This window comes from Sesamum indicum, linkage group LG13 (assembly GCF_026168435.1).
Source record: "Sesamum indicum cultivar Baizhima isolate 11 linkage group LG13, ASM2616843v1, whole genome shotgun sequence".
NCBI classification, from domain to species: Eukaryota; Viridiplantae; Streptophyta; class Magnoliopsida; order Lamiales; family Pedaliaceae; genus Sesamum; species Sesamum indicum.
Window position 1 is genome coordinate 13,396,966 of NC_142669.1, and position 22,108 is coordinate 13,419,073.

Here is a 22,108-nt window from a genome sequence, read left to right on the forward strand (position 1 = left end):
TACCAGTTAAGATAAGTAGTAACTTGGGCGTAGACCCAAGTCTAGATCTACCATAAAATTAATGGGTCCGAATCTGAATATTGGCTATTATAATGGGTCTGAATCTGTGTAATCCACATCCATTGACAAATCTAATAGGTCCATCTAGATAAGACAATGAATTTATTGTCTTGTCTAGACTTTTTTCAGAAATTACCAGCTTGCCCTATGTGTTTCCCCCTCTTTCCTCTCCAAATTCCCTCCACCATTTTAATTTCCTGACTCGCGAGAAACTGAAGGCAATGAAGGTAGGTTGAGCTCCTTACTTGAGGTTTTTTCTGTTCAAATTTATTTTTTAAAACTTTTGTGTGGAATCATGCTCAATAATGTTGCTTTCTAATGGCTATATTGAGCGTTTCTCTTCTACTTTGCACATAAAATTTCTTGCAAATATTAACTTTTTGTTGCAGATTCAAGCAATGGCAAAGGCAAGGGAAAAAAAAGACACATAAGCTTTACCGAACAGAAGAAAAAAGTTTTCTATCTCTTGCAAACTTATCCTAAATTTTTTGTTATATCACTGTCTCTATAGTTCTCAAGTATTTGAAGGCTTTATCAATTCTTTTGTGGACATATATGCCTGCTCATGATCCCAGGCTATCTCCCTAAGCCTATAAAGCACAGAGGCTTGCAAAGAATCCTTCAATTCTGCACTAGTGATTTTCATCCTAAATTGGTCCGTAATCAATCGTGCCAACCTATCTGCATCCATTGCCACGCCCCGGGATCACCTCAATTTCTTTCTTGCCAAATATGGTAACTGGTGGAAGCAAGAGTAGACCTATATGCTGCATTAAGAGAAGATGATTCCCTCGCCACAGCAAGACCTGCCAAGGCATATCACGCTGTAGTATGGTCCAACATCGTCTAGAAAAACTGCAATTGAAGAACAGGTGTTGGTGCGTCTCAGGCACAAAGCTATTTACTTGTTTCTTTTTTCATTGTTATGGTTACTGAAGTTATATAGTTGATAGCCTTTGCAGTTATCAGATCAACACAGTACCCTTTCATTGCTTCTACATGCTTTTACTCAAAGTAGCCAACAATTTATGTTTCTATTCTAAAAGCTAAGTTTCGAAAAGTTGGGTTTCACCGCTGAGATATTTCCCTACTTACGTGAACAAAAAGTGAGTAGAAAAGATTGAAACTGCTGTGTTTTTTTATGTTTCTTTCTTTTTGTGAAAATAATAATTTATAATTAACCTATAGTAACTTTAAAATACACAAATCACTATTATTAAACTCACGGTCATGGAGTTACTGTTTCGCCAAGTACACTACAGCAAACGAATTTCCAATTTGATGAAGAGAACGTTTTGTTCAAGGTCTTGATGTTAATTCAAAAACTGCCATCACATCTCTGACCTCGACCACCAAACCTCCTAATAAATTCAGCTCAAAAATTCAATCTAAACACTCATCAACAAACTATAATCTTATGGATCTAAATAAGCTCATTCCAATATTATTACGTATGATCCGCAGAATTCTTACTTGTCAGTAAATAAACTCCTCCAATTAACAACTCAGAAAATACATGGACTAAAATGCATTGAGTTCCTCCATGAGGAAAATGTTCTTTATTGCAAAAATTGGAATAAGAAACAATAGAATCAGAGGGACCTTAAATAGGCTTTTACCAGTGCCAAGGCAGAGTTGGTGTAAGTAGCACCCTCCAACTTCTCAAACAAAATGCCATCCATTCTAGCTTGAATTGCATCAGAAGATGTCGTCTCATGTATCAAATCTTTAACAGCTTCATCTGCTTCGACGAAGGTGTTCCCCATGTCCCTCAAAATTTCAAGTGGGGAGGAGGACATCCTTGACAGCTCAACAAGAGTTACCTGATAGAATATGTTACAATAAGCCAAAAGACAGTCATGGTGGACAATAAATTCAGTATAGAACTCAGCATGAAAGAATATTGGATACACTGAAATTCCAAAACAACGGAACAACTGGCCATCACAACCGTAAGGAAGCTACTTTCAGCAAATCATCTCACCGCTCACTGAAATACTAGCCACCAAAATGTAACCAGACAGAAGGCAACATTGATGCACCAACAGGTGACCATTTATTTACATCCTCGAAGTGCAGTTGATTAGACTCTTGTAACCCTAATCTTTTTAGTGGCCATGTAAATTTTAATGCAATGCTTTCAAAGTGGACTTTTTTCCAAATAAGCTTGGTAAAATGACTATGAATCTTTAATCTGAAGCTGTTTAGCAGCCATGCAATGTAAACAACTTTATGCAGAGAAGGCAGTATTTTGATAAGTATATATAAGTTGCACAAAATAAGGATGACTTTTGAAGCATCTGATATGCTATGAAGTCACCAGTAGCATTAATGACCTTATGCAAAACCATCCCCGTCATAATCTAGCAGAACCATATGTATGGTATGTCCTGGTCTAACGTAATGGCAATCAGCAGATCATAGTGAAAATATTTTGTTATGCATATTCAAGAAATCAATTGAATGCTATATATACCTGTTTCTCTAGTGGTATATTAGCCTTTTGTTTGGCTATTGCTACAGCCCGAGCGAGCCCACCAATAGCATCAACTAGACCAAGTGAAGCAGCATCATGACCAGTCCAAACTCTGCCCTGTGCAGCCTGCTCCATCTTGTCCACCTGCCATGTGCCTACTTTGATGTCAAAGAACACAGAATCATGAATATCCAGAATGGGATGTAAATTGTGTTGCATAGCGTACACTCATTGATCTGGAAAAGGCTGCCTTGTCCCGAAAATGTTTATACATATCCTGTGCTCTCTTGGCAAAAAGTTCTGCTTCATCTGCTCTGGAGAGGAAATATGCAAACAGGAATCAGTCACAAATACAAGAAAAAGCTTCTCGCCTTAAAGGATAGTATCCAAATATATGAATTGAGGTTAATACAAAACTATCCATATATCACTTGATTTACTAGGCAAGGTGTGGCCTCAATAAATCCAAAGCATTATACCAAAAATAAAGGTCAAAGAAAAAACACGGAACATGATCATGAGGGGCATACATTGCAACAGTTTTTCCCCTTGACATACTCTAACTCTTTATTACATATAAGTCTTGTATCTGAATGTGGTACCATACAACTTATTACACATGTTACCCTTGATAATGTTCTTTATGCTCCTAACTTTCCTGCTAGTTTATTATCCATTCACCAGCTTAAGAGATCTCATAATTCATAATTGCTCTGTCGCCTTCTTTCCTTTGTATTGCATCTTTCAGGATCTACAAACAAGGAGGATGATCGTAGAAGGCATTAACATGGTAGTCTCTATTTAGACCTATCTCCTACAACAATTGTCGACCGTGCCCTATCTGCCTCATTATTCCCCCTTCAGTGGCATTGTAGGTTTGGCCATCCCTCTTTATCCAAAATGAAATACATGCTTCCAATTGATTCTTCTATTTCTAGTTTAGAATGTGAATCCTATGAATAAATAATACCACCGTACTTCCTCTTCATTAAGAGTCTAAAAATGCACCCTCCTTCGTGGGCCTGAGGGCTCTCCCCGCCCCACCCCCATGTCTGTAGTGGCCCTCAGTGGGCCACTACTCCTCGCCACTACCCGCATCACCCCTTATTTGAACTAGGTGCATCCCAGTCCTTGAAAAACTGGTCCTTGCCCAGTTTTCTTTCAAGGCTTGCAGAAGGTGCACCTCTGTGCCCCTTGAAAACACGCACTCCCATGACCATGGCAAAGCCCCACCATTTTCTAGAAATGGCGCTGGGCTTGGGCCATGGCCCGCGCATTTGCCACTATGATTTAAATATTTGGCGACCGTGTCGTACGTCTTCTGTTGCTGGTTTTCCATATTTCATTATCTTTGTGTGATTCCTCAAGAATGACATGAGCTTATCTGCTCAAAAATAGATGTGAAGTTCCTCGTATTTTCACTTTCTTTTATAAAGAAAAATTCAAATTCAGTTTCCTGTTAATATTTGTATTTTATGGATACTCACCGACTTTTCTGAGTCTCATGGCATTTTACACCAAACTTCATGTCCTTGTACTTCCCCGCAAAATAGTGTGGCAGAACGCAAACATCGTCATCTAATTTATGTGGCTTGTACCATTATGGTACAAATGAATATTCCTAGATCGTATTGGGGCACTCGATGCTCACTACTTGTTTCTCATCAATCGTATGCCTTCTATTGTTCTTATTAGAAACATCCATTATAGTTGTCTTTATCGTGATAAACCATTGTTCTCTCTACCTTGTACTTTTGGTTGTGTTTGTTTCGTTCATATGGTCTCTCTAGGTCAGAATAAGCTCTCCCCTTGGTCGGTTAAGTGTCCCTTTCTAAGGTAATCTCGTACACAAGAGGGTTATCCATGTTATCAGCTTTTTGCTTGCTCGTCCTTCACTTTCATAAATTCAACTTTTTTTTGTCCACTCCATACTATTCCAAGGCCAACCTTTCTAAAGTTCAATCTGACTACATGTTTGTGTCCAAACATCCTACCACAACTGGGTTCTCTCATTCCAAGTCCATTCCCACCTTCGTACCACGCTATCAACTATGTCGGATGCCATTGCCTCTCTTGAGATAAACTAACCTTCGGATAGCCCTTCGAAACGGTAATTCTTTTAACAATCTTAGCCCTAGGTTTCGCATTTGCTGTTTTTCTTTCCTCAATATCTATTCCCAAGTCTTATCATGAGGCACTTCAGCATCCCACATGAAAAATGGCTATGGATGAAGAGATGTCTCCTCTAATCTCAAAAGGAACTTGGGAACTTCTTACTACTACTTATATTGATGTTGTGCCCTGTGGGATGGTTATTCTAGCCATGTATGTTCACGAAATTCTGATTATTGGTAGTGATATTGGAGCATAGACGATACCAAGGCATACTTACACAAAAACTCTTTATCACTAAGGTTTTAGGACGACCACAATACTCCCTGGGTATTGAAAGTGCTCATAGCAAGCATGGAGTATCTCAGTTTTATGATCTCCTTCAGGAAGTTGGTTTGCTTGGTACTAAGCCTGTAGACACACCCATAGATATCTTGATTTATGGAAGGGTTATAGTAGCTATATGGTAGATAAGACCAAATAGAGAACTTGTAGCGAAGTTCATCCATTTACATGTGACTAGAATTGGCATCTACTTCTTGCCGTTAGTCTAGTTATTAGTCAATTTATGGATAAGTGACGACGTATTCAAGGGAAGCTGCTCTTAGGATTTTGAAATACACAAAGGCAGCTCCACATAAAGATTTATTGTTAGAACGACATGGACATGCCGAGATAGAAGGCTACAACAATGCTAGGTCTAAAGATGATAGAGATCTGCTTTTGGGTATTGCACCTGTGTAAGCGGAAATCTTGTGACTTGGTGCACCTAGATCGAGTGCAGAAGCTGAGTACAAGCTAAGTATAGGGCCATAGCTCATACTACTAGTGAAATTAGTGGATTTTATGCTTGAAGAATTTGTTAGGAGAGTTGGGTTTCACAAATAATGACCGTGTGCTATGTATTGTGACAATCAAACAGCCATTCACATTGCTAGCAATCTGGTTTTTCATGAGAGAACAAAGCACATTGAAGTAGATTGTCACTCAGTTCGTGAGTCGGTTATGTGTAAAATAATTTGCACCCCGTACATTCCAGGGCAGAAAGCAAACATTTTCACTAAACCTTAAGGGCAAAGCAATTCAAGACCTTGTGTAACAAGCTAGGCATGATTGATATACATGCTCTAACTTAAGGGGAGTGTTAGGATTTTTGTTCCGTTGATTTATGTACTTTCCTATCTCTTAGAGACAAATAGTTTGATTTATTTGTAATTATCTGTAAAAATTCATCGTATATATAGAGGTTGGGTCCTCCAAGAATATGTACAACAAGATCTTTTCCCATTCTACAATTTGGTATATTTATTTAGTGGTACTAAGAACACCATGAATGTTGCCGAACGAAGGTACAACTTAAATAATATAAATCACGAACACAGCACAAGCACCGGGGATATGGTGAGTCTTTTTTGTTAATTTGCTAATTCTTTGGTGAACAAGCCAAAATCAGTAACATGTAATTAATCCACTTTCCAACAAACTGCAACAAAGTTGATCTCATACTTAATATCACGGACTTGCACAAGTAAAACCCGCAAACAGCAACTTTTTAAATGCTACATGCAATGTTCTTCCATGCTTATAGGTTTAAACTATGATGTCAGGCATACGTGGAAGACATACTCTCAAATTGAGCTAAGATGAAACAGGAGCTTACAACTAATGAGAAGGCAAATAATACTAAGTTCACTGGTTTGTCAAATTATTTTTCCAGATTCCAAAATCTGCAAAAAGATGTGATTAAAACAAGTACGGGATCTTTTGTTGCTGAAAGCAGTAGAATTTGAACGTCGAACCGGTAGAAGAGCATTTATTTGTGCTGAATGGTAGCCGTGCAAGGGAGTAACATTTGAAGTGTACTCCGGTCACCGAAAAGTAAAACTACGTATTCCAAAGCCGATAAGTAACTAAAATGGACCCATCCATTAGAGATATCAGTATTAGCCATGTTATTATATCATCAAAACTGAATTTTTCGCAAAATATGACCAGCTAATTCCTCCTCCCCCCCCCCCCCCCAAAAAAAAAAAAAAAAAACCCGCTAATGCTTATTTACTTCTTATTTAAGTTACAATGCAGACATGTCTCCATATATCTTCTTCAACATAACAGGGTCAGGGAGATACCTCAATGGTCGATGTTCAGCGGCAGCAAGTTCTGCATATCTTCCTCTTGAAATGATCTCCTTATTGAAGCCAATATGCTCATATAATTTCCCCAGATTAATCTTTCCTACAAGCAAGGTGAATGAAATATCGTAACCAAGAACACCAGCAGGGTAACCCCCTCCACCCACCCCCCAACCCCCAAAGAAACAGAAAAAACAAAAAACAAAAGGAAAGAAAAAGAGAATTTTGAGAATTCATTCATAATCTATATCTATATCTATACTGTATAAAAAAGTATGTATCCACAAATGTTTGTTCCCCATTGTGAAAGGACAACTACACCCTTACCTAAGTTCCTTCTAATAATATATTAAAAGTAGTATAACATAATAAAATTCTATAAAGAGAAAACAATTTAGTAATCCTAATTGCTCTAACCTACTTAGAGAATGAACGATATATCAAACTAAAAAAACAAATATACAAATAATATTTCAACGCAATGCCTTTGCTAGAAGAAGTCTTAATTATTTTAAGAACATTTTTATTTACAATGGCACTTTATTCAAATAAATAACACATGAATAATATATAAAAATACTAATCTATACTTAAATCTATCTATCTCCCTGTATATATATAATAACGAAGAATATAGAACAAAGTTTAATTTTGAATAAAATTATGAATCTTATAAATTAGAAGTTCAATTGAAAATTTAAAAGGAGGGGCATTTGACTAATCGATTTTATGTTTTAATATATTCTCTAAAGGATAAATAAGAATTACTATATCAATAAACTTTAAAAACATTTAGAAACAAAAAGTTTTTAAAAACAAAATATATATATATGACATATAATTTATATTACGAAAATAAGGAAAGTCAAATGATGAACAAACATTATAATGATATCAATTAAAGTAAAATTCTAACATAACTGTATACTGACACAATAATTATAGACTATTTTTCCATTATATAATTATATTTTCATAGTTAATTAAATTAATAAATTTTTAGAATCAACTTAGTACAATAAAATAATACATAGAAAATGAGTTAACGATGTTGAAACTAGAAATAAAAGATGATAAATAAGTAAACCAAAGATAAATATATTTTTCCAGGAATAAATTTATAAAAATAACTGAAGAGTTAAATAAGTATGAGTACTAAGAGTAAAAATTGATATATGAAAATAAAGGCACTAATTTTATTAAATTTTAATTTCTTATATTAAATGCGCATTCAAGATTATCATAGAGCATACTATTTTATATGAACAGTTACTTTTAATTTCTGCAGAAACTGACTTTATCATAGAGCATACTTCACGTCATTTTACCACGAACACATTTGTCTAAATGATATTATATGTCTACATAACTATTAGAAATAATGTTAACCAAATAATGTAATGTAAATCTCAAAGTTGCCCTGATCAACCATATAAAGATAAACCAACCATCTTTACGACACAGAGGAATGATTTCTTTCCGATGGAAAAAGATAAACAATTTGCTATCAAAATACTAAGTCAATGGCAAGAGGTCAGCTAAAGTTTAGACCAATATTGACCAAAAGATAATCAAATTGAAGAAATGCAGTCAGATAATTATAAGTACAAGATTCGCCTGAGCTGCCTGCCATATTGCTCAGTACTTTGAAATTTGATTCATACTATATCACAAATCATGGAATTTTACAGTAAGCTGTAGAGATGCTTCACATCACATGGTTCAATCGCAGTTTTCATCTGATATTTTCATGCTAAATCTAACTTCTTTATGACCCAGCAACTCAAATAAAAAAGAGAGTGCACCCAAAAATAGCAAAAGAGCCACAGTTGTTAATTGCATTTGCACAAATTAAACTAATTATTTGAGCATTGTAAAACAGAACCAAATAGCACTCATACCCGAATCAACTTCCATATTATTGTAAGAAATAGGAATAATTGTTCTGAGGTCTCACCTGTCACAACTCCAATTGAACCGGTTAATGTAAGGTGTTCTGCAACTATAGCATCTGCAGCCATTGCCATATAATATCCTCCACTAGCAGCTACATCAGAAAGTGATGCAATAACAGGCTTCGTAGCCGCCAAAAGTTTGATTTCCCTCCACATTCTGAATAATACAGAACACTGATCAGAAGATTGATGAGTTTATCTCTACCCATATAACCACCCGCACAAGCGAGATCAACCAAAAAGCAACCATAGCAATTAGCACAGCATCACCAATTTAAATGGGAACATGCAGGCAAAGAGATTCAGTTGGTCTCAATTCCATGTTTCATAGGATACATGCCACATATACCCAACTAAACTAAAAGGTAATTTTCAAAGAGGAAATAAACGTTATTAGACGCAGGTTTCTTCAAAGGCAAAAACACTGAAATTCCTTCATTAGTATTCAAGAACACCAGTTCACCATCTCTTTTTTGAATTCCCCAAGAGGTATACTAAATGCTTAACATTCATAAATATTGAATAAATATTTAGGATAAATACATCAAGGCTATGGGGCTCCATGAAAGAGTCTACTTGCCAAATTAGGGCCAAACAAGGCAACAGCTTATACAGAAGTAACAGTTTGTAGCAAAGAGAAACGACTATGATTCAGTGCATTTGTAAAGCTCTAAAGTATGCTTTCATCTTAATGCTCCCTTCTTAAACTGACATCTCACAGGGCCAACTCCGATTTGATAATGGTACTACAAAAGACTAAGAGATAAATAATGAGAGAAGTAAGTCATTTGCATGTCAAGGAAAACAATCTCGTAAGATGTGACGAGCAGGAAAATGGCATCATCAGGCACAACACAACCAGATACACAACCTTAAGTGTTTAGGGGCCTTTTGATAGCAAAGAAAGAAAACACTGGTTTTACCACATTATCCAGTGATTGATAAAGAGGAAAGATTAGGCGCAGGTTATCCAAGGATGAAACCAGATAATGCTATACAGATGTGGTGCGACAAGAAATTAACTATATTATTTATCTCTAACCATGATGCGAACAGATAAAAGCAAAAATAGAGAGATGTTCTCTGAATGAATCTAGACCTGTTACGATACCTATATGCAACTAACTTCAAGGAATTACTCTTCATGAACAGACGCAGAAGATAAATAAGTATTCTCATACAAAACAAACCAAGATTGTTATTTTCACTATATGCTATGTTCTAATTGGAGATATATTAGACTTCTGGCACATCAACATTCAAAAAACAAAAAGGAGAAGACAGTTACAGAAAAGCGCTCACAAATCAGAAGCAAGGGCATCTCCCCCAGGGCTATCAATTCGAATGACGACAGCTTTATACTTTTTTGACACTGCAAAAAACTTTTCAGTAATAATCAGAGAAGACCATAAAAATATAAAACAGGAATCGAGATAAATGCTAGGGAAAAGACTAGTAAAGCTTCGTATCCTTTCTACCTTGGTGAGTAAAATCTAGAGAATAGGATACAAAATGTTTACAATCCTATTTGAATGAACAAATACTATATTCACTGACAGCCAACAGAAAATCCTGAAAACTCTACCTATGTTTTCCTAGATTTCATAAATCAATATGTAACGATGTAGTAACTTTATCTTTTTTCAGAAGGGCACAGAAACTTCTATTGCTAACACCACCAGAAATGGATAGTGAGGCTCTTGTTTCAGTTTCCAAGAAGATTAAGCTTAGTTGTTTAGCGCACAAAATAAAAATAAAAGTTGGCCAAAGTATTAAATTAATTTGTCCAAAATCATACATAACGCATACATTTAGCCTAAAAAAAACTAGGTAAACCATCAGAAATTGTATTATTCCATTTTGCCGCAAATGAGTGCATACCTTCCAAATGAAACAAACTCTTTCATTTTTATTATAATAGAAATTCAAAAATATGTCCCTTGTTTCTGTATACTAGTTTCAAGTTTCTATGGTCTGCCGAACAACCCCCACCACCCACCACCACCACCACCACCCCCAATGAAAACACCGTAATGCTATTTCTGGAAAAAAAAAAGAAAAAGAAAAATTGTTGCTTATGAATACAATGCAATTCTTCATTATTTCCCCATGTATCCAAAATGCTGACATTAAGTGGAAGCAAAACTTCGATATTAGCTGCAAGTCTGAAAAAGAAAGACCATTGATAGATTACTTAACTCTCCCACATGGTTCTTCCAAAGTACAGAAACAAACCCTACGCCTCCTTCATCACTAAGGCAGGTAAGTATGATTATTCCAAATTTAATAGGGACAGACTAGATAAATCCCGGCTTACATGCCTTCCCAAATGGCATCAAACCTACACTTCAGAATTGTTCAGAGAACTTTGGTAACCATCATATCTGCTGATCTATATTTTTTCCCCTTCAAAATCTCTCTGGTGCATTTCTATCCTCTCTTGTAACATAAGCAGCTAATCCTTTGCTGATATATATAAGAACAAGTTAATTGGTTATTGTTCACATCAAACATTAGATTGGTACTTGGCACGGGCTAACTCCAGCAAAAGTGAATTCCATCCTCTAGGGCTTCCTCTGGCTTTCTGCAAGTCCACAGAGGGGCTCAATGACATACATTAATTGAATCTTTATCCCTCCTAACTCAGTAGAAGTTCTACCAAGACCCTTTTCAACTTAGACGTGGATCAATTTTCTAGAAGAACAACTTGTTCGTGGAGAAATATAGATTAGATATGTAGGTGTCAGGTAGGAATGTGAAGCAGTTCGATTACTCCCTCCATTACGCACTTTACCTCTTGTACATTCAGCATAGTTCTCTTGTTTAATCACATATCTGCACCATTTACGAGCCTTATGTGTAAGGAAAAACAAGAATATTAACTATTCACTAGCAAAGGCCCCAGTACCTCTTATACTGCGAATCTTTTCAATGAATTGCTCAGCAATAATCCTTGAGCTGGGTGTCCTAAATCGGCCTTGTGTCCTGCTAATGCTCCCTGATGCTCTAATTATAGCTATCTGGTCTTCATAGCCAGTCAAGCCCAGAGTCCATCTCCTGACACTACTGTATTTCCTGCATGCATCACACCATCAATTTTTGACGAATATGAGTATATTAACACCCAGGAAACAACAAGTGAGTCAAAATACTTGCAACTTAACAACCAGAATTCAGAAACACCCCAAAATTGTTAAACCAAACCTATAGCAAGATATAAAGAGAGAAAAAGAAAAAAAAAGAAGCAAGCAAAATGAGAAGTTGTGTCGAAACAAAAAGATTCTTTTGGAAGGCAGGCAGAACTTAGAGACCATTTTTATCAGCCTAAAAATTGATGAGTCAAACACATGTTGGTCCAAAAATGAACAGAGTTAGCAACATCTCAAAGTGACCATCTTCATGCACTAACCTCATCAGATTCAAGACCCTAAACCCATAACTCTCAAAACCAACTTTATTAGGGAACTGGGAGTCTGCAGCTTATGTAATGAACGATGGTCTAGACCTCAATGATGATCATTTTAACTGTTTCAAGTGCAGAACACCCATGAGGAACAGCAGCTCCACACAAGTATACTAATATACTGTTGCTAATCAAAACTGATGTACAAAAATCAAGCTAAAAGCTACCTGTAGCCAACGGTAGGAAGTCTTTTTGTGTTTGGGATTCCCAGGCGTTTTCTCAACAAGCACATAACCTGAAATTCAATAATAACTATCTATATCACAAAAGTACGAATAGGTTGGAGCATTATGTGTTTCTCAACTTTTCTCTAATGCCTAATATATCTTCCTAATGAATATAAATTATGAATTTACATATACTTCTAAGTAATTTTAAAACTAAAGTTTTTATTAGATGGTAATCACTTGTAAAGTTAAATGGTGGTAGGGTTCTAATGGAAATTTAAATAAATTAAATAGCAGCAACAAGAGAATAATAAGAGGAATTATAAGTTTTGGGCGCTGGGATTCTGAAGTCAACTGAAACAAATAATATAAAGAATTTCAAGAGGAATTAGATACACAACAACATCAACAAATTGATTAATGAAAAATCATATTATTTTGAATTTTCTAGAAAGTCTATTTCCGTTCCTTGATTGGCAATCAGCACGTAGGTACAGTGCGGAAAATTGTCAAAGAAACTTTTTCATGAGAGTGTTACGATTCTAGGGAGCTAGAACAAATAAAATATTAATAATAAAATGAATTGTAAATACTTACTAGGTTAAGTGTTGTTGGGATTCTAATGAAAATTAAAACAAATAATAATAGAAAATTACAAGAGAATTAGATAACAGCAGCATTGACAAACTGATAAAAAAGAAATCACATTTTTTTAACTATTTTGGTGAGTCTCTTATTTAGTCCTTAATTGTCAATTGACAGGTACAATGTGAAAAATTCTAAACAGACCTTTCGATGAGAGTTTAGAAACCGATAAAGTAAACATGTGCATAGTGAAGAACATAATAGGCATCCAAAACTTTACGTTAAAATAATGAAGTACATTGAATCACTAACATATATCACCATTTCTACCAGTTATACAGAGGCAGAAATATGCTTAGCTTGTCAACTTTTCTTTATCAATTTGTTTTACTTGGCTATCAATTTTTCTGAACAATTGAAATTATTTAATTTTCTATAACTTACAAAAATTTCATCGTGTCTAATTTTCAACAAATAATTTTAAGATGGTGATGCATCAACAAGCTCCTCGGACCTCCGATGAATTCTAAGTCAAATAAAGTTAATGTAGCATTGGTAATTAGTTTTATTTAAACATTTAAATTTATGTACACTTAATATTATTTATGCGATGCAGGCAAACATATCAAGACAATGAAGATTGGATATCATGAAATGGCAATTGACTAACTTGAATACCATAGAGAGGTAGAAACATAATAAAAAACTCAAAGCACGTAAGAGAACAGTGAACATGAAGCAATAGTTTGAGAGGAAGAGCAATGGATACAAAAACTTGAACAAGAACATCAGTTAAGTATATTCAACATGCTAGTAAATAACGAAAACAAAAGAAAGTTGCTCTATCCCTCCTCAAGTGCTAACTTGAACACAAGAAAGTAGATAAAATCACATATATAGTAACAATGTGATACCACTAACTCTCAACCACTATTTGTAAAGGTAATAGCATAAAAGGACACAACCTATGCTTTTTCAATTCTCATCTAAAGTACGAATGCAGTCCTTAACTGTGGAGCATAGGGACATAAAACATAATGAGGTCCATATTCAGTAGAACATATTCATGAATGATGATATATGTTGTACTAAGCAAAAGGCCTGGTGAACACGAATGCTAGAAGCATTAAATTGAAGCTGCTAACTTAACACATCTGCTATGGTTTGAGATTGAGCAAAACATAAGAACTGTGGAAAATTCCTAATGCACCCAACTTCTCAGGAAGATGGAACAAGTACCTCATCATCATATTTAATATCTGTTATTAAGCCTTCCTCTTTCATTCTCTCAACTTGATACACTCCTTCATTGATAAAATTTTCAATGTCTTCCTTTTTCTTTCCTGCACAAGACAAGAAATGAGTAACAAAGTGTGAACAAGGACAAGACCTAAATTCCAAGGACAGTAGCACCTTTTGCAAGTGAAATTTTGTCAAGCCAATTGCTGTACATGTTATCGAGCAGAGCAGTCAGCATCTCACGGTTCTCATCAGACATACTCTTACGTGTAAGTTGATCTCCAAGAGTCTTGTATTTACCAATCCTCTCGACTTGTGCTTCAATACCAACTTTCTCAAGCACACCTGCAAAATAATAAAGAGGTTTAGTTGAGAAAGTTCACTAAGACGAATTCAGTTTCTCATGATTAGAAAGTATGCCTGACATTTTTCATACCCTGAAAGCATTTTCCATTTTCCGATGATAGAAATCATTGAAAATGTTAGCCCTCTAATTAACGGAAACAATTCATTACTTGAAAACAGCATTTAAGAGGGACAAAACTTCAATTTCAAACATGAACAATCCCAGATTCCAGTTAGTTGCATAGAAAACCGAAGCTTTAGTCTCATTCTAAGAACTCATCCACAACCTAGAACTCTTCCCATGAGGAAAGTGAAAAGGGCTTGTTCTTGAATTAGGTGAGTAATTGGTGGTTTTAGGCAATTTATCATTTACCCGGGGAGGTAAAAAGTAGGGCATATTGAAGCTACAATCACATATTATAATCAAATTACAAAGCAACAAGAGCTTCAGTCAGCAACCAATTCAGTCAAAGTCCTGCAAAACCCATGGTGACCTCATGGCACAATATTTCACTAGTTACAGTTGAAACAACTACACACATTCTTGTTTCACCATGTGAAAGAATCATTGACAAAAAACAAGTATGCAAAGTCTGGTATGAGTTAACATTGTAAACAAATTTGTATTCCTTCGTAAGGTCACCAACTCGAGGCTAACCAGATTTTGACTTGATGTTCATCAGATCTTTTTTTGTGGCTAATTTTAAGTATAATAAAATATTTTTCCACAGCCATTTGTCACCAACTCACCTCCAAGAAATGATGCCTGAACAAGTAACCCATACAATCCAACATAGGCACTTGGTGGAGCATAAAGCTCGTCACAAGCACAGCCAATATAATACTCTTTCACTCCACATGCAGGCACATAGCCTGTGATGAACTTACCTACAACAAATAGCAACCTGCACATTAAGACAAAGAACTATCCAGTGTATATTTTCAGACTAAATACTTAACGACAAAGTAAAAGAGAACACAATATTGAAACAAAGAAACCCACACGAAACATATCATAGGAGCATGGTTTTTATGGTAACTTTAGAAGTATGGGAATAATCTAATATTAGAGCAAAACAATAAACTATGCCTTGCAGATTTACATAATTATTTTTGCAATAGAAGTATAAAACATATCGGTCTGTCAAAAGTTTGCACAGAGAACAAACCAAATGGAGGCCATACGAGTGCTCAGACAAATATATTTATACATATTCCAGAAACTATGTGGAACAAATACTTCTCATAAAATTTAAGACCACAAACAGTGTGATAGTCCAAAATCACCCACTGCCTAACCACCACTGACAGTGGCAGTTCATTGATCCCAAGATAGATGGCAAACTTTGTCACTCTCAACCAGATATGTAGATACATGTACACATAACTGAAATAAGCATACAACAACGGACAATAGTAAAAACAAAAGATTACCTTTAGTATTTTTTGAGAATCAAAATCAATCAAATGAATTTGATTTAGCAGTAACCCAAGAGGAGATCAAAGGCACAGATCTTAGGGTCTGTTTGGTTTCATTATTTTTCATACTTTATGCTCTAAACTTGAGGTTATGTGCAGAAATGGAAATATATTTCCATAGTTGAGTTTTAAAAGAATAATTACTGGATTGATATTCTCAATTTACTAAGTTGATAATTTTGATTTGACATGTGACAGCCAGAAAATGTGTTTGATTCACCTGTTTAAAAACTGTGGTTATAGAATGTGGGAGACTATTTGGAAAACTGGATCTCGAATCTAAAACATGGGGGTCAAGATTAAAAACATTGCAAGTGTTTTAAGTTTGAAAAAGAAACGAACAGGGCCTTTCCAGATTCACAATTCAAGAAGATTGAGCAGACGAACAGAGAACTTCAGAGAAGGTACCTGATTTCTTAAAATTCAAAATGTGCCTCCGAATCTCTTCTAGCTTTCCCCACCCACAATTCAATGTATCGATGTGGAGGTAAATACCCACCACACGAGGATCATAAGCTGCTTTTTCAAAATTTTGACAAATTTGAGGTAAAGATAACGCTCTGGAGAAGCTCTTCAGCTGATCGGATATCTGACATAAATGACTTGCATTAACTTCACTCCCAACAGCCAAACCAATATACCATAAAAAATTAACTTCAATACTTGTTCAAACCCTCTTCCTACTGCTTTTCTTCTTTCTTGAAGCTTAGTTCATAATCTTAAGAAAAAAAATCCCATGATCACAAACAATTTCGTCCCTTCCAAAATTTCCAGAACAGACCTCTCACCAATATTCGGAATGCAAAACCTCATTTGTTGCCTTTTAAAAGTTACCATTAAATTGTAGGAAAACCACACTGAAAAATAATTAAGTCCAGTCCATGCCAAAAGGAGAAAGGACAACGAACAATTGAACAACATAAACAATTGTAGAACCAAAAACTGTAAATGGAATAATTAACAACCTCTCCCCGCAGTATCATCTTCAAAACACTGCCCTTCTCGAAGCGTTCCCAAGGCAAAGCAAAGAACAGCCTAGTCTTTAGCAGAAACTCTTCCCGCGCGCTCCGCTGCTTGAAAACAAACTCGCCACTCGGATACTTGCTGTCATTATAGCCGGTCCCCTCGCCTTCATAACCCATACTCCTTGCTGTCTCCGCTTTGGTTTCCCCATTGACATCGGCTGAAAATGTTCGGAAATGGAGGATGTTTAGAGTGAAGGGCCGAAACTTGGGAGTGAGCAGCAGTTGATCATGTGAGAGAGAACTGAAGCGGCGACTATAAAGAAGAAGTTTCGACATTTTACTCGGAAATACAAACGCCCGATTTTAGTCTATTTTTCGGACAAAAGACAAGTGATAGGAAAAATCCGAGCACGGTGTAATTTGGGGCTTATTTATATTTATATTATAATTTTAAAAAAAAGTCTCTAATATAAAGTCCGATCAATAAGCCCGAACACCAGATAAGGGATGACAAGTCACATAAATTTTACATGCCACGGGCTACATCACCCTAAAAAATTCTTCAATTAACTCCATATATTGATATACGTATATTCTTCTGATATAATGTTTGTTCATGGATTTATTCGCAACATTTTAGGTGTTTTCACAGAAAAAGAGTAAGTTGCAAGAAAAAATCTCAAGTGCGAGAAAAGTCCAAAAATGTAGTAAAAAGCATATTAAGAATAACCCATGACTCACCGGTTATCAGAAAGTCGGCAAACAGAAGATCGAAGTCAGTTTAATTGTGACCCACAGGTTATGAGGAGTCTGTCAAATGGAGAGTCGAATCTAGTTTTACCCGTGACCCACGGGTTATTAGACTTGCGCTATGCGGAAATTGCAGAGTCTCCAATATAATTGTTGAGCCAAAATATTATATGGAGCAGCTTATTTCTTTGTAATTATGTTGAGAAGTTTGGTAGAAATAGAATCACGAAAGAAAGAAAGAGAATTAGATTAAATTCAGGAATCTTGGGAACTAATATAAATAGGAAGAAGAGAAAAAGGATGAAGATGTTCTTTTAGCTAGAGAAAAATTCTTAAATTTACATCAAAGCACGAAGAGAAGAGAAGGAGATGGGTGGAGTAGATTCGACACCAAAGTGACAACCGTTCAGCCCTGATTTTCTATTCCATAAGTTATTCTAAATCTTTTTTCTTTGTGTTAGATCTAGCTAATATGAAATAATTTACTTTTTGCTAGGACTTTTGGAAAACTTAATAGAGGCAATATTTTAAGTATTTTGTTAAATTAATCTACAACTTTGTTTTCATATATTCATGTGTTATTGTGCTTGTTTTTATAATTTGAGAGTCTGATCAACTCTTTGATTTAATTAATTATGATGATGAACTGGAAGAGAATTCGACATAATGGAAAAGGTAACTCATGGTGTGAATTGAACGATATGTATACATAGACGTGATTCATCTGGTCACACAGGTTTTCACAGATCTTAATGTATTTATTGTCACGAGTATTAAATTGTAGGAATCCGCTATTTCCTTAATAATAATAATAGATTTGATATAGCTCGAGAGTATATTGAATTAACTTGGGAAAATTCCTCAGTGTATGAAAACATTGCTTGCTAGATTAATTTGTGAATTTTGCATTCATTGGATAAACTCTGATACAAAAGAACAACTTGCAATCTTGAGACAACTATGAAAAACATGGGAGCCGTAGAAAGACCAATGATAGAGTATTCATTCCCAACAGTTGATGTGACGATCTCTAGCATTGCTAAGCCAACCGTCCAAGCCAATAACTTTGAGATCAAGCCGGCTATCATTCAGATTATTCAATCTAGTGTGCAGTTCTCTAGTTTGCCTGACAAGGACTCTAATAAACATCTTGCTATTTTCTTGAGATATGTGATAGTTTTAAATTTAATGGTGTTAGTGGTGATGTTGTTACACTTAAAATTTTTCAATTCTCATTAACCGTTGCTAGACGACCACCCATAGTGACAAATCTTTATGATTAATGGTTAATAAAAGTTAATTAATTAAATTAAATTAAATTAATCAATTGTATTGGATACAAGACCAAGTTTAGTTGAGAGTGAATCTAAAGAGTTAACACAAATATTGTAAGAGTGATGAACTAAATTTGAAATTAAGTTCGGAAGAAGTAAATTAATTTTAATTGAATTAATTTTCGAAGAATATATAAATAATTAGATTATTTATACGTGAGATAATTCATCAAATGAATAGCCGAAAATTTAATTAACAGATCAATTAAATTTGGCTTAGGTCTAATTCTCTAACTTTGACTTGAAGTCTAAATACTCAGTCACTATACCCTACATGTTACAAGCAAAGGAAGCTCTTCTATTCTTCTAGAGAAGTTGATGTAACGCCTTTTATCACAATGATATATGAGTGTACAAATTTGTGTTGTGAACATGACATGATTGATCTTTCATCTTTTAATAAAGAAAAAAATACAAGTAACCTCCATTTGATATGGAATATATGCAAAATATCTTTCTGTGGAAAAAAAAAACATATCAAATTACTGTTCATTAGCTTTTAAATTATAAAGCAATTTACCTCCTCAGGGGAGGTGATATATTACACGAGCCTTAGGTTCTCCTACCCTTTTAAAGAAATTCATCACATATATCTCCAAAACTCAGTATATTGATCGAATTAAATCATAACTGAAAATTCGGTACATAGCAAAACCAAACTAGAGTATTTTCTGGGGGGAATGGTAAATTTTATTAATAACGAACATACAATTATACAATTCAGCTTATACTACCGAGCTATTATCCAAATCCTAAGGAAGAAACTACCTGTTTTGATGAAGGATTATAATGTATAAGAAGTTTTTTTTCTAACTTGCTCAACTATAAGTTTAGCAACGACCAACGCTTCTCCTAAAGTGATTCGAAATCTCTTATTGTTCCATTCCTGCCAACACGGTATACCAACAAAGCCAAGAGGACTCGACTTGCTGCTCCATTGTCCGCAAGATCCCCATTGCCATTGTCTAAAAGACCAATTCCATTTAACCAATCCTTGAATATGTCCAATCACATGAATAGCATATCTACACTCAAGGAAAAGATGAGAATGAGACTCAGCTGCATGATCTTCATACAATATACATTGTGCCCCCAAATGTTGTAAGCAGGGCTTGTCCATTGTATAGCTAACCAAATAATAAACATATTTCTTGGAATTTAAAGAGGAGCAAGTAGAAGAGAATTCCAGATTAATGATGGTGGGGATGGATGAAACAATTGCAATAGAGAGGTGGTAGTATGATTTCCTCACCTTCTTCAGACATACCTTCAGGCCAAGCCCACACTTCATTCACAACCAACTGCAAATACTTTAGAGTTCATATTCAAACCAATGTGCATTGAATCATTAGGAAGACACTGCTGCAATATCCCCGATCCACTAGTTGAGACTACTTTCAACACCTGGCCCTTAATAAGCTCAAACAAGTGCTGGGGGTCATGGATTAGGCTGCTTCGAAAGAAGGCACTTATCTTTAGTGTGCCTAAGAACATAACAATTCTTACACGCAGAAGGCAACTATTCTTATTCAATTCCAGTTTTACAAAGAGCCTTTACGTCATCTTCATCTGGTTGGACTATTGGCAACTCTTTGGAGAAAATCCAATCAAAAGACAAACCCCAGGATAGTCGATTCTAGTACATGTACGAGTTACAACATTAGGATAAAGTGGTTTATCTGCTCCACTAGTAACCACACTGAATCCTTCATTAGTCCAATACTCTAGTGGTAAGTTTTTGAATTTAAGCCAAACCGACATTAGATCATGTTTATGCTTCTCTAGCTGTAATCCTGGTACCTATCGTTGCAAAAACATAGGTTGTCCTTGAAAAAGCCAACAATCACCTTCAATGACCTCCTCCATGGCTGCCCCTCAGTGTTAAAGATAAAAGATATAAAATTCATTGGCTGAGGAGATAACTGCAGGTGATGAAAGTATGGCAGTCAAGAAAACACCGTACAATCATCGCTTTCCAACATTACAAAACCCTCCTCCAACACGGCTCTTTTCGGTTTCATAATTATTTTATCATGTTGTTTCTCTATGGTTCAATAAACCTCAATGTCTTCCTACTTGAATTCGCAATAACCTCCACCATGTTATCAACATAAGACCCTAGAATTGGGGTTTAAAGGAACTGAACCCACATAAAGCAACCGATCACGTGCTGAATTGCCACCACCCCCCTCACCAAACTGAGATCGAGGCTCCATATTACTAAGAACAATCCTAGGTATTCTGGCCCGCACCCCAGAATCTTGCTGCAATTGTTCAATCAGCCTCCAAGTTGGCAAGAACCATATTTCCAATCATAGTTGACGTCGAACTCGAGCTACCACAATAGGATGGAACTCCATATTGTGCTTGCCATCTTGCCCTCAATATATTCCACATGTGCAAAGCTACCACTAATGCATTTTGATTCAATATTCAATTTTCATGGTCATAAAGATTCAGTGTACTGCTTCATTTTGTTTTGGCTTTAGTATAGTGAACCATACTAAACACGAATGTATTAATTTTTATTCATCTATTTGACGTTATATATCTTTATATATCTATAAATTGTTTTTATACAATTTTCATTATATTTTACCAAATGAAAAACAATAATATGATCGTAATTTTTAGTGTCCATTTATTTATTTATAAAAAAAAATCAATTTACCAAAAGACAAAACTAAAATACAAAATATATTCACTAATTATTAAACCAAACCAATTAATTAACTTAATCCAATATTTTGACATACTGAATTTCGATAGGTTCAGTTTTACCAACTCCCCTACTCTTGTAGGATAATTCCTTATAAGTAATCCAAATAGAAATCACAAAACTTGGCACAATAAGAAAATGTCAAAGTAACCACGAGTCAAGTCCCAGAGAAGAAAAATGACAGGGTAACACAGCACCAACCAATATGCAGTGATAGATGGTGTAGGAAACAATGCACTGTGAATACATAAACATACAGGTTTTGAGCAACGCATATAAGTTCCGCACAAATAAGATAGGCTTTCAGATAGCTAACCACCTAAAAAA

General features: G+C 35.3%; 1 protein-coding gene across 2 annotated transcripts; it reads right to left on the bottom strand.

Moving 5' to 3' along the window:
- Nucleotides 1-472: 472 nt before the first annotated feature.
- On the bottom strand, nucleotides 473-17,381 carry LOC105176024 (serine protease SPPA, chloroplastic). 2 transcript variants are annotated; one of them, XM_011098695.3, is made up of 14 exons: nucleotides 16,979-17,381; nucleotides 16,422-16,602; nucleotides 15,285-15,422; nucleotides 14,364-14,534; nucleotides 14,190-14,293; nucleotides 12,366-12,433; nucleotides 11,644-11,810; nucleotides 10,038-10,107; nucleotides 8,738-8,892; nucleotides 6,778-6,883; nucleotides 2,763-2,850; nucleotides 2,537-2,680; nucleotides 1,680-1,883; nucleotides 473-866 (listed from the first exon to the last, which is right to left on the bottom strand). In XM_011098695.3, exons 1-14 carry the CDS (start codon nucleotides 17,312-17,314, stop codon nucleotides 738-740), a joined length of 2,061 nt encoding a protein of 686 aa, XP_011096997.1. In that variant the 5' UTR covers nucleotides 17,315-17,381; the 3' UTR covers nucleotides 473-737. The 2 variants fall into 2 exon arrangements, with proteins under 2 accessions (XP_011096997.1, XP_011096998.1); XM_011098696.3 differs by having other exon boundaries at nucleotides 775-915; nucleotides 16,979-17,380.
- Between the last annotated feature and the right edge of the window lie 4,727 nt (nucleotides 17,382-22,108).

Bases quoted from the DNA above. Each gene is read 5' to 3' on its own strand.
- LOC105176024 (XM_011098695.3), bottom strand. From the start codon at position 17,314: ATGTCGAAACTTCTTCTTTATAGTCGCCGCTTCAGTTCTCTCTCACAT. The intron at 15,423-16,421 runs GTACCTTCTCTG...TATTTGTTGTAG, and splicing joins TTTGAATTTTAAGAAATCAG to GTAAGTTCATCACAGGCTAT. The intron at 14,294-14,363 runs GTGCTACTGTCC...TGTCTTGTGCAG, and splicing joins CAAAATTTCACTTGCAAAAG to GAAAGAAAAAGGAAGACATT.